Source organism: Lutra lutra, chromosome 5 (genome assembly GCF_902655055.1).
Source record: "Lutra lutra chromosome 5, mLutLut1.2, whole genome shotgun sequence".
NCBI classification, from domain to species: Eukaryota; Metazoa; Chordata; class Mammalia; order Carnivora; family Mustelidae; genus Lutra; species Lutra lutra.
This window is the reverse complement of record NC_062282.1, coordinates 153,386,170-153,399,511: the sequence shown is the minus strand read 5'-3', so window position 1 is coordinate 153,399,511 and position 13,342 is coordinate 153,386,170. Positions and strand designations below refer to the sequence as shown.

Sequence of the window (13,342 nt, the reverse complement as noted above, 5' to 3'; positions counted from 1 at the left end):
TCTCACGCTGAGAAGGGGAAGGCTGACTTTTCCCGGAGTCCTCCCTGCCTCCCGATGTCTTTTCGTCCGCAGACCCCCCCACTCCCAGACAGAAAGACGGCTTCGCGCCAAGAAAGCCGCCGCAACAGCAGCGTCGAAACCGCACTGCGAGCGAGCGGGGCGGGCGGAGCCGGTACTTCCCTGTCCGCCGAGGAACCTTGCAGTTCTCTCTAGGCTCCGCGGAGGCCCCGGCCTCTCTGTGGTTGCTCGGGATGGGGGCGTGGCTGGGGGCGTGGCTGGGGGCGTGGTCCAGAAGGCGAGCCCAAGCGCCGCGAGCGCTCTCGTGCCGGCCGTTGCGCGGCCGCGACGCCCCGGGCTGCCGCGGCGGGGCGCTCCGGGCTAGTTGCCCCGCCGTGAGAGGCCTCGGCTGCCCCGCGCGCAGGTAGGCGTCGGCCCGCCCGAGTCGCTGACCTGCCCCGGTTTGGGTGTGTGAGCGGCAGGGCCTGGCGTTGCGTTTTCTCAACGGTGCCCGAGGCACTGGCCATCGTGGCCGGCGCGCGCGGGGGGCGGGCGGGAGGGACTGGTACAGGGACAATAGGCGTTCGGGCCCCCGAGCTGCCGGGGCCAAACGGAGGCGCTCCCGCTGCGGGGCGGACTCAACCGGGGCGACCCGAGACCCTGCGGGCAGCCGGGGTGCCGTGACGCAGGGTGCACCGGGAAGCGGTGGCCGGGACCTGCGGGCCGCGTCAGGGCTGCGGTGGGGCCTGCTGGGGGCCAATCTCCGGCCGCACCCCCCACCCCCGCCCAGGGAAGGGGTGGCTGCGCGACCCGCCGGATGCGGGCATCGCTGGCGTTCCTGCCGCCTCTGCCCGCCTCTGCGAGCGGACTGTCCTTTGTTTCCCTCTTCCCTTCTTCGTGGGTCGGTGTGGTGGGTAGAGCTGGGGGCGCGGTGTCGCCTAAAAGCTTCTCCGGAGCCCGGTGGCACGTGGCGCAACTTGGAGGCGTTTACATTTATAAAATGTCTTATTTTTATTTTTTTAAATTCTTTTTGAAATAATTTCACAATTAAAAAAAAGTTGAGAAACGAGTACGAAAGTTTTCTCAGTTGTATTCCCTTAGACTCCCCAGATGTTAACGTCTAATTTAACAGACCAGGAAGACGAGGACACTCAGTCACTTCGACAGGTTTTATTCAGATAGGTCTGCTCCTGTCTCCTTTCTGTTCCTTTTTTGTGGTACAGGATCCAAGTCAGGATTTAGTTGCATTTAAATGCATTAAATGCATTTAGTTGCATTGTCTTGTCTCCCTGAAAAAACTTACATTTTAAACAGGGGAGGCTCTTGTAACCCACCAAGACCCTTCAGAGTGGCCTTGGAAGCACCAAGTCTCAAATCAAAGGGTCTTTTCAAATTCCTTCGTGCCAGGCCCAAGAGAGAATGTCCAGCAGGACCTCTGGGCAGTTTTGGCACCAGTGGTCACCCTCTGTGCCCTGACCCATCTAGTACTAGCCTCGCAGCCCATCCTGGTTCTCCTCCTACTTCTCAGACCTACCTGCTTCTGTCCTGGTATCTCTGAAGATCCCGTCCTTGGCCATCTTCTCTTACCATCTGGACAATTTCCCTGGGTGATCTCCTGTGGCTTCGAGGATTCTTGTGGTTTTGAGCATACCACAAATCCTCAGAAAACTCACCTGTTTATGATTCCGGCCCAGGCCATTTCTCTGTTCCAGACTCAGATAGCCTGTGGCCTACGCAGTGGCTTTACAGGCTATCTCAAAAGCATTTCTGCCTCGATATGAGCATATCTCAGCTTGAACTCAGGCACATCTGGTCCTCTTCTAGTGTCCCCAGAGTCTGTGAATGATGCCACCCTACCCTAGCCACTCAGCCACTCCTGGGAAAGGCCTCCCTGATGAGCTCTTTCCCTACCCCAGTCAATCCAGACTTGGTTTCCTTTTTGAACCCTCCCTGGGCTGGCCCACTTTTCTTGTTGGGAACCACCATCCTGTCTTATGTCTCCCTGTGCTTGCTTTGGTGCCATTACTCAGTTGTCCACACCAGAGTCACACTAAGCTTACTAAAATGTACATGTGATTGTGCCATACTCTGCCTATAATCTTTTAAAATTTCCCTTTACTTAAAAAAAAAAAAGATAAATTAAGATAAGACCATTAACTATAAAGAACAAACTGATGGTTATCAGAAGGGATGGGGGTAGGTACATGGGTTAAGTAGGGGGTGGGGATTAAGGAGAGCAGTTGTGATGAGTATCAGATGATCTGGAATTATTGAATCACTATATTGTGTATGTGAAACTAGTATAACACTGTTAACTCACTAGGATTAAAATAAAAACAAAATTAAAGATGCACAAGTAAATAAAATTTCCCCATGCTGTAGGACAAAGGTAAGACTTCTTAATGGTGACCTCAAGGCCTCATTTCAGAATTGCTGGTCCAGTTTCTTCCTGTACCCTCTTCCTCAGGTTCCCTGCTCTGCTCTGACTGGCTTTGCTTCTCTCTTGGCTTGCTGTTCTTCCTACGGGGATTCTGTTCCCTGTGTGCTCAGGGAGTTCTTACTCTTCCTTGCAGATCTCCATCTAGTCATCCCTTCCTTAGGGAAGTTTTCTGTGACCTCCCTAACTAGGTCCTATTGTGCAGATCCTGATCTCTATCATCTTCTCTCCTTGGTAGCTCTGTTAAAGTAGCAATTTTATACAGAAATGCTTAGGACCTGGTAGACACTTTTGATGTTTGCCAAATCAATGAGGACGTGTGGGGGTACGCAATCTGGTTGCTCAACAGCCTCCGTCTGAACATTATTGTTGTTGGGAATTTGCGTAGTATATAGGGGGCACTGTGTACCCTTGTTCCGTTTTTCTGTTGGTACTGTCAGGCAGGGCAAGAAGGAGCCACACAGGAGGGGATGGAGAGCTTAGAGAGAATAGCCAGAGGAGCATTGAAAAGGAGAGGTGGCTTCTGCTGCCCTTCTTGCTTAGTTTCCCTTTCCATCAGGGTTGAATCCGCTATCGTAACTGACTCCACTGACAGACTAGACTCTCTCCTACTCTTCCATTTTCTATGCATGTTTTAGAGAATCTTTACAGATGTATTTTGGTTAGGGTCAATCATATGTCAGTAGTTCCTAGTTCTGTTCTAAACAGCTGACTTGGAGTCAGAAGGTGAAGTGGAAATGAAGGCCTGATGGAGGAGGAGGTGGGTTGGGTCGCCTGAACGATGGCTGTTTGCTCTGTGGTGTGAGTTGTTCAGTTCAGCAAGTACTCACCGGGGGCATGCCAGGAGCTGTGTTGGCTTCTGGGGATAGAAAGGTGAACAAATTCTGCAGCTGCCTGGCCGGGGAGCACATGGTGAGGTCAGCAATGTGGTAATCAAGGTGAGAACCATATGAGAGGAACCCTTGACTTGGAGAAGGATGTCACCCGGCCAGCCGAGGCAGGGGCTAGGTAGGGAGACCCTGGGGACCAGGCTGGGTGGTGGCCTTGACCTAATTCCAGGACCCTTGCAAATGTGACCTGGGGAGGTTCTCAGCAGGGTGTGAGGATGGGCCTGTGTCACAGTGACTGGGTGGGGGCTGTCACTGAGTGCTGGTGAATGGAAGAGGACGGAGGACCGCCTGGGGCACAACAGAGAAAAAGGTATTGAGATGAGCTATTGCTGAGGAAGTGGTAGCACAGATCACACTCTCTGACCCCAAACCAGCCAGACATGTTTGAATTTTATCAAAGTCATACTAAAGCACCCCCAATCAAACACAGAATTTCTGCAGCAAAATGTATGGATATCTGCAGTTAGGAATAGAAATAGACATTCCAAAGAGCCTCCCATCATTTTAGATTTTGCTGTCAGAGTGTTGCCAAATTGTGAAGAAATGTTCAGTTTTCCCAGCATTTTTGATTTGTGGGAATTGTGGGTGAGGGGTTGTGGATTTGAAATGATAGCAAATGGTTATAGAGTGTCCGCATGCTTATAGAGCTTCACATGCACTGACTTTTGTCTTCATAACAACCCTACTAGGATCAGTACCTGGAAGATCCCTTTGTAGAGGTGAAATGAGGGTACAGACAGGGTCAGTGACTTGCCTATAGTCACAGAGCTCACAACTCTTGGCTTTGTCGTCTACATTCTTACCAGGCTGCTGACTTGTGAATGGGAGGTGAGGAGAGGGTTTGAAGGACCAGGTCTTTCTCCCACTCTTCAGTCACCTAGCACCTATAGCCAGCCAGCCCAAGTGCTCCCAAGTGCTCAGGAAGGTCAGAAGGGAAGGGAGGTGGGAGCCCCCTAGAGGTGGATCCTAGAGATTCACCGAGGGCCCATGGGGACTCGTTTCCAGGATGCTGCATCTTGTGGTCTGGTTGGGCAGTGAGTTTTCCTCAAAAGCTGTAGGGGAAGTTACATGCAGCGCCAAGTAGAGCAGAGAGAGGAGGAGGTGAGATGGTGAGAGCCACTGTGCGTAAGCTGTGATGTGGGCAGGCTGGGCTTTGAGAAATAGGGATTTTGTAAGGAGATTCTTCATGAGACTCTAGAGTGGGGAAATGACTGTTCTCTAATTTTCTTCCACGTGCTGCACAAGATACATTGTTCTGGAACACCCCAGATGAACACTTTCTGCAGACCGCTGCCCATCTGGGGGCACTGAGCAGGTCACCCTGGTAGTAGTTGCTCACGTGTGTGCTAGTATCTCAGTGCCTTTGTGTGTGCATGTGTGAGCGTGCAAATATATATATATATATATATATATATATATATATATATATATATATATAATATGCATTTTGTGCATATTTTGCATGCATTATATATCAGCAGGAATAATGAAACAACTGAATATCCCACTCAGTTTAAGAAATAGAACCTTTAGGGCACCTGGGTGGCTCAGTTGGTTAAGCTCTGCCTTTGGCTTAGGCCATGATCCCATGGTCCTGGGATCGAGTCCCACATCAGGCTCCCCTTGCACTGTGGAGAGTGCTTCTTCCTCTGCTTGCTGTTCCCCCTGCTTGTGCTCTCCCTCTCTCTGTCAAATAAATAAATAAAATCTTAAAAAAAAATAGAACCTTACGAAAACCTTAGAAATCCTCTGTGTGTCTGCAAATTGTATCTTTTCTCTTCCAGAGGTAACCACTATCCTCAAGCTCCTTTTAATCATTTCCTTGCTTTTCTTTAAAGTTTTACCATGTGTATGTATGTGTTTGCAGATTATATATTTATAATATACATATTAGTTTTGTTTATATTAGTTTATATTTTATTAGTTTATATTCTATATATTTAATATATATTACATAATATATATTAGTTTTGTTTAACTTTTTGGTCCTTGTAAAATGAAGCATGTAGCAAGCTTTCTGGTTCATTTTGCTCAGTGTATTTTTGGGATTTGTTCATGGGTATGTGTGGCTACAGTTCTTCATTTACTTTATCTGTCGTATTCTACTACATCTGTTCCAGGGATGGCCATTTGGGCTGTCTCTGGTTTCTGCTATCACAAATAAACAGTGTTGGAGTGGGCATTCTTGTCCCAGTCTCCTTGTGCACAGAGACGGTAGTTGTACTAGAGCAGTGGTTATTTAGTAGGGTCGGGGGGCATGAAGAGGGGAAAATGCGTGTGAAGGAGACAGGGAGATACTTTGAGTTGTCATACCTAGCAAGGGGGGAGCTACTGTATCTAACCGGTAGAGACCACCCATGCTGCTAAACATTCTATGATGTCCAGGACAGCCTCCCATCTCTTCCAGCCCTCCCACGCGTTAAAGAATTGTTCAGCTTCAGGTGTCAGTGCTAAGGCTGAGAACACAGGCTCCAGAGAGATACCTGGGCCGAATTGCTGGTTTGGGTGTGTTCAGCTTTATTGGATACTAATGCATTGTTTACACTCCTTTTAAGCTGGTATAGCCACTCTGGAAAACAGTATGGATGTTTCTCAAAAAGTAAAAAATGGAACTCTACCCTATGACCCACCAATTGCAGTACTGGGTATTTCCCCAAAACCAAAGGGGCACGTGCACCCCAGTGTTTATAGCAGCAATGTCCACAATAGCCAAACTGTGGAAAGAGCCCAGATGTCCATTGACAGATGAATGGATAAAGAAGATGTAGTATATATACAATGGAATATTACTCAGCCATCAAAATATGAAATCTTACCATTTGCAGCAACATGGATAGAACTAGAGGGTATTATGCTAAGTGAAGTAAGTCAATCAGGGAGAGACAATTGCATGATTTCACTCATGTCGAATTTAGGAAAGAAAACAGGATCATAGGGGAAGGGAGGGAAAAAAAATAAGACAAAATCAGAGAGGGAGAAAAACCGTGAGAGACTCTTAATTCTAGGAAACAGAGAGTTGCTGGAGGGGAGGTAAGTGAGAGGATGTGGTAACTGGGTGATGGGCATTAAGGAGGGCATGTGATGAAATGAGCACTTTTTTTTTTTTTATGCAACTGGTAAATTACTAAATCTACTTCTGAAACAAACAAAATTGCCAGCCTAGTATATGTGAAATGGTATCTCAATTGTTTTTAAAATTTTTATTTCATGTATAGTAATGAGATTTTCATGTTTGTGTGCTGTTTGTATTTTCTTTGAGGAGTGCGTCCTGATATCCTTTTGCCCATTTCCCTGTTGTGTTAATTGTGTTTTTCTTAATTGTTCCTGTGATTTCTTTTTATGTCTTAAGTTCTTTATATCTCCTAGATACTAACTCCTTATATCTGTTACAGATAACTCATTCTATTTATGAGTTTCTCCTGATGAACCAAAAAGTTCTTCATTTAAATGTGGTATAATTTATCAATCATTTTCTTATGGTTAACATTTTCTGCAGATAGATGTGGTTCCTGCTGGTTCCCTAGGTAGATGTGACTCCCTTTAGGACCACATCCAGGCAAGACTGGAACTGGATCACAGTTCTCCTTCAGGGTCCACAGCTGGGACCAAGGTGTGCAGGTTGGCCTCTGGAGTCTTGGATAAGTGTGTTTCCTCCTGGTTCCCTGGGCTTCCTCTTAGACTGAGGCAGAGAGAGGTTGAAACCAAGTCACTGGGCCGAGTAAGGGTTTGTAGCAGACCCTGCTGTTGGTGGGCCTAATGCTACAGGCATGGCTGGGGATTGCTGGGTCCGTAGGTGAGCAGGACTAAGGGCAGGGCTAGGAGCTTGGACACGGAGCTGCTTTGGGATCCATAGTCTAGTCCAAGGCTGGCAGGCCTGTTACTGGGGTGTGTACAGTGTGGTTCTTCCTGAGTTTCTTGGTTCATGGGACTGGTTGCAGGAGTAGGGCCAAGCAGACCTGGAGCTGAGTCCCTAGAGAGCTGGGGCTACTTTTGGAGAGCTTGCCACCAGAGTCCTGGCCTGTCTTTTCAAAGAAGTGCTTCTTAGTCTTGGGGTTCACCCAGGTTTTGAAGCCTCCTACCTGGTTCCCAAAGCTCATACAAAAGCACTTCTTCCGTGGTTGGCTGCCATATCATAGTGTAGGGAGACAAGCTGGGGCCTTTCCGTTCTGCCATCTTGCTGATATCACTGCTGTTTATTTAGGATAGACTCACAATGTCATTTCTGCTGTTCAAGTCTCAGTAATTTTGTCTGCTTGATCATTAATCTCTGGAAGAGTATATTGAAATCTGATATTATTGTGATAGATTTGTTGGTGTCTACAGTTAATTTATATTTTGAAATGGTTATTAAATGCATACAATTTAAAATTATTCTATCCTTTTAGTGAGTCAAAAACTCCCGTGAAGTAACCTTCTTTTCCTCTGATAATGCTTCTCTTTATTTTTAATTATAAAACTTAACATAAAAGAAAATGTACTGTCTTAACCACTTTTCAGTAGTGTTAAGTATGTTCACCTTGCTGTGCAGCCAATCTTCAGAATATTTTTGTCTTGCAACATTGAAACTCTATCCCCATTAAACATCGTCTTCCCATTTCCCCCTCCTCCCTCCACTGGTAACCACCATTCTACTTTCTGTTTCTATGAATTTAAGTACTGTAGAAACCTCATGTAAATAGAATCATACAATGTTTGTCTTTTCATGACCGGTTCATATCATTTAGCATGTCCTTAAGTTTCAGCCATGCTGTAACACGTGACTAGATTTCCTTCCTTTTTATGGGTGAATGATAGTCCACTGTAAGTATATACCACATTTTCTTCCATTCATCTTTAATGGACATTTGAGTTGCCCCCACCTCTTGGCTATGATGAACAATGCTGCTGTGAAGATGGATGTCTCTTGGAAACCCTGCTTTCAGTTCTTTTCACTGCATGCCCAAAAGTAAGATTGCTGGATCATACAGTAGTTCTCTATTTTTAATTTTTTGAGGGACTACCAGACTGTTTACATAGTGGTTGCACCATTTTACATTCCTATCAGTAAAGCACAAGCGTTCTCATTTTCCATAGCCTCACCAACATTTCTTATTTTCTTTTTAATAGTGATCATCCCAGTGGGTGTGAGGTGATACCTTATTATGGTAGTGGTTTGCGTTTTACTAATGATTAGTGATGTTGAACGTCATTTCATATGCTTATTGGCCATTTGTATATCTTCTTTGGAGAAATGTCTACACAGGTTCTTTGTCCATGTTTTAATTGGGTCACTTATTTTTTTTTTTTTTAAAGATTTATTTTTTATGGGTCACTTATTTTTTTTGCTGTTGTCGGAGTTATTTGTGTATTAACATCTTGTCAAATAATATGATTTGCAAATATTTTTCCCATTCCATTAGTTGTCTCGTCACTCTCTTGATTGTATCCTTTGATGCACGTTTAATATTTGCTTTTTTGCTGGTGCTTTGGCTTCATAGTCAAGAAATCATTGAGAGATACAATATTCTGAATCTTTATACCGTGTTATCTTTGAAGAATTTTGTAATTTTAACTCTTACGTTTAGGTCTTTGTTTTTAAAATATTTTATTTACTTATTTGACAGAAAGAGACACAGCGAGAGAGGGAACAAAGCAGGGGGAGTGGGAGAGGAAGAGCAGGCTTCCCACCCAACAGGGAGTCTGATGTGGGGCTCTATCCCAGGATCCTGGGACCATGACCTGAGCCAAAGGCAGATGCTTAAAAGTTGAGCCACCCAAGCGCCCCTTTGATACATTTTGAGTTAATCTTTGTATATGATGTAAGAGCCCACCTTTATTCTTTTGCATGTAGATACCTAGTTGTTTTTTTTTTTCCTTAACACCATTTGTTATAGAGACTGTCCTTTCCCTATTGAGTAGTTTTTACATCCTTTTTGAAGGTTACCTGACCATATATGTGAGGGTTTATTTCTGGCTCTGTTACAATTAACTGGTCTCTGTATCTGTCATTATACCAGTGTCACACTGTTTCGACTTCTTTCGCTTTGTAATATGTACTGAAATGAGGAAATGTGAATTCTCCTACTTTGTTCTTCCTTTCCAGAATTATTTTGGCTATTTGGAGTATCTTGATTTTAGGATGGATTTTTTTATTTCTAGAAAAAAAAATATATATATATATATATATCCCCAATATTTTGGGATTTTGATAGAGATTGCATTGAACCTGTAGATTACTTTGGGCAGTATCAAGGTCTTTGATGTTAAGTATACAAACCCATGAATACAAGATATCTTTCTATTTTTGTGTATTTTTTTTTAAATTACTTTATGTTTTGTTGTTTTCAGTGTATAGTTTTTGCAACCTCTTTGGTTAGGATTCTTCCTAAATATTTATTCTTTTCATGCTGTGGTAAATGGAGTTGTGTTGCTAATTTCTACTTCAAGTTGTTCATTGTTAATGTATAGAAATGCAACTAATTTTTGATATCTTGATTTTGACTTCTGCAACTTTGCTGAACTTACTTATTCTGACTTTTTAAAAAATTTTTACATGTAAGATCATGTTATCCACGAATGGATAATTCTACTTCTTTCTTTCCAGTTTGGATGCCTTTTATTTCTTTTCCTTGCCTAATCGCTCTGGCTAAGACTTCTAGTACTACGTTTAATAGAAAGGCCAGAGGAAACAACTTTATCTTTATCTTGTTTTTAGAGGAAAAGTTTTCAGTCTTTCACTATTTTGTATATTAGCTGTGATTTTTTTTCATATTTCATCTTTATTATGTTGAGGTAGTTAACTTTTAGTCCTAGTTTATTAAGAGTTTTTTATAATAAAAGAGTGTTGAATCTTGTTAAATGTTTTTTCTGCATTATTTGGTGTGAACATATGGCTTTTGCCTTTCATTCTGTTCTCTTGGTATATTACATTGGTAGATTTTTTTATTCTCAAGTTGAACTATCCTTGCATTCCAGAAATAAATCCCACTGTGTTGTGGTATAGAATCCTTTCAATGTACATTGAATTTATTTTGCTAATAATATTTTCTTGAGGATCAATATTTGTCAAGGATATTGGTTTTTAGTTTTCTTCTAGTATCTTTATCTGGCTCAAATATCAGGGTAATGCTGGCTCAGTTATTATATTTTTCAGCTCCAGAATTTGCTTCTTTTTTTTTTTTTTAAGATTTTATTTGTCCACTTGACAGAGAGAGATCACAAGTAGAGAGGCAGGCAGAGAGAGAGAGACAGAATTTGCTTCTTTTTATTAATATTCTCATTTTATTCATATATTCCCTGATTTTGTGTCTTTCTGTGGTCTCTTTTAGCTCATTGACTATCTTTAACAAATTGTTTTAAATTCTTAACCAAGAAATTCAGCAGTCTGACTTTCTTTCAGATCCATTTCTGGAGTTTTATTTTGTTTCTGTCATTGGGCCATGTTTCCCAGTTTTTTGTATGTTCGTGATCTGTTGTTGGGATTTGGCCATTCAAAAAACAAAACAAAACAAACAAACAAAAAAAAACCCAGTCTCCTCTCTCAATCTTTATGGCCTGGCTTTGTTCAGGGGAATACTTCACTAGTCAGCCCACCTAGAAGTTTCAAACCTCATCAACATTTTCTGTACTTTTAATTGTTTCAATTACCATGAGCGGCTTGTCCCTAATTTCTTCTCAGAAGTGTATAATCTTTATCTCTCCCTGGCATCTGCATGTAAAACTGTAGAATTTCTTTAGCTCTAGTGTATTGTGACACCTGCCTACATTTTCAGTAACCTCCAAACTGCTGCCATTCCCATCAGTGCTGCAAGTCTGGTGAGGCAGAAATCTATCCCTCAGGCAGCCACTAGACAAGCCAGAATGTTGAACTCGTAGTCTGCTCTGATTTCCATCCCAAGGGAAAAGTTGCTATGTTTACCCTAGTTGTCCCTTACTGATCTGATAGGAAGAGATCTGTCTGTGCACAAAATGCCATGAACTTTTCTATCCTTTTAAATGGAATCCCATCTTATTTTTCTGTTGGCCTGGGTCCCACACCATTTCAAGTGGTCTCTAGAGTTCTCACAAATGTATTCATGTTCATATATTGTTGCTAACTTGCATTTCCCTGGGGATGAAGGCCTGGAGCTCAGTAGTCCACCATCTGCTGACATCACCTCTCTATTTGTTTTTTGAATTGTCCTCACATTCCATTCTTTTCTTGTAATGTCCTTATCAGGCTTTGGTATTGGGGTAATGCTCATCAAATCATCAAATGCTAATCAAAGGGTGTTCCTTCCCTTTGTTTTGTTTTGGATGGATTTTAGAATAACTGGCATTAATTGTTCTTTAAATGCTTGGTAAAATTCACCAGTGAGTGCATTTGATGTTGGGTTTTTGCTCTTTGTTTTTGTCTTTTTGTTTTTGTTTGTTTTTTGGTTGGGAGAGTTGGCATTACTGATTCAGTCTTTCTACTAGTAATTGGACTGTTCAAATGTTCTGTTTCTCCTGGTTCAGTCAGTAGGTTGTGTGTTTCTGAGAATTTATCAACTTGTTCTAGGTTGTCCAGTTTATAGGCGTATAATCAATAATCATTCATTGTAGCCTCTGTGATCCTTTGTTTCTGTGGTATCAGTTAGTTTCCCCTCTTTCATTTATAATTTTGTTGATTTGGGTTCTCTCTATTTCTTGGATACTGTAGCTAGAAATTTGTCTGTTTTGTTCATCTTTTCAAAAAACTAATTCTTAGTTTTGTTAAGCTCACCAATTATTTTTTTGTTCTCTATTTTGCTTGTTTTTGCTCCAGTCTTTTATTTCCTTTCTGCTGCTAACTTTGGGCTTAGGTTATTCTTTTTTTAAAAAATTTAATTTAATTTTAAAATCCAGTATAGTTAATATACATGTTATATTAGTTTCAGGTGTACAATATAGTGATTCAGCAGTTCCATACATCACCCTGTGCTCATTGTAAGTCCATTCCTTAATCCCCATCACCTATTTTAACCATCCCCAACCCACCTCCCTTCTGATAGCCATCAGTTTGTTCTCTATAGTTAAGAGTCATTTCTTGGTTTCTCTCTCTCTCCCTTTTTCTTTCTTTGCTCATTTTTTTTTCTTAAATTGCACATATGAATGAAATCATATGGTATTTGTCTTTCTCTGACTCAGTTCACTAAGCATTATATTCTCTGACTCCATCCATGTCTTTGCAAATGGCAAGATTTCATTTTTAATGGCTGAATAATATTCCATTATATATATAAATATAAATATATATACATATATATATATATACACACCACTTCTTTATCCATTCATCTGTTCTTTTTATAGTTCCTTGAGGTATAAAGTTAAGTTTTTTATTTGGGATCATTCTGTGTTTTTTTTTTTTTTTTTTTTTTATGTATGTGTTTATAGCATTAAGCTTCTCTCCTAGAAATCTTCTGCTGCAACCTAAATGTTTTGGTATGTTGTGTTTCCCTTTTCATTTGTTTCAGATACTATTTATTAATTTTATTTATTTGAGAAAGAGAGCACACGAGTTGTGGGGGTACGGGAGAGGGCCGAAAGAAAGGGAGAGAGAAAATCTTAAGTAGGCTTCACACTCAGTGCATAGCCCGACGCAGGGCTCAGTCTCACCATCCTGAGATCATGACCTGAGCCGAAATCAGGAGTTGAATGCTTAACCAACTAAGCCACCTAGGTACCCCTCAGGGTACTTTTTAACTTCCCCTTTAATTTTTTCTTTGATCCCTTGGTTGTTAAGAAAATGTTGTTTCATAGTTAGTTCTTTATATATCTTGGACTTCACTATCTAATACAGTGGCCACTGGCCAAAGCGCATGTGACTGTTTTCATTGAAATTAATTAAAATTACATAAAATTAAAAATTCATTTTCCTAGTCACACTAACCATATATATCAGGTGTTTAATAATGACATGTGGCTGATGGCTACCATATTGGGCAGCATTGGTAGAAAATATTTCCATTATTACAATAGGTTCTATTGGTAGTCTTTTTTTTTTATTTTTAAGATTTTATTTATCTTTTTGACAGAC

General features: G+C 42.0%; 1 protein-coding gene across 10 annotated transcripts in view; it reads left to right on the top strand.

Moving 5' to 3' along the window:
- The first annotated feature begins 213 nt into the window (after positions 1-213).
- The window catches only part of PGBD2 (piggyBac transposable element derived 2), a 31,472-nt gene continuing 18,343 nt past the window's right edge, over positions 214-13,342 (top strand). For 3 of the 10 annotated variants that reach the window (XR_007127562.1, XM_047730654.1, XM_047730652.1), the window contains exons 1-2: positions 313-421; positions 6,821-6,934. Coding sequence is in view for 1 of the 10 variants with exons in the window: in XM_047730650.1 (XP_047586606.1) it covers positions 252-421 (170 nt within the window). In the remaining 9 variants the exon portion in view is untranslated. Of the gene's footprint in view, positions 422-6,820; positions 6,935-8,060; positions 8,270-12,194; positions 12,215-13,342 lie in introns of those variants that run through there. The other 7 variants (XM_047730655.1, XM_047730651.1, XM_047730656.1 and 4 more) reach the window with 5 other exon arrangements.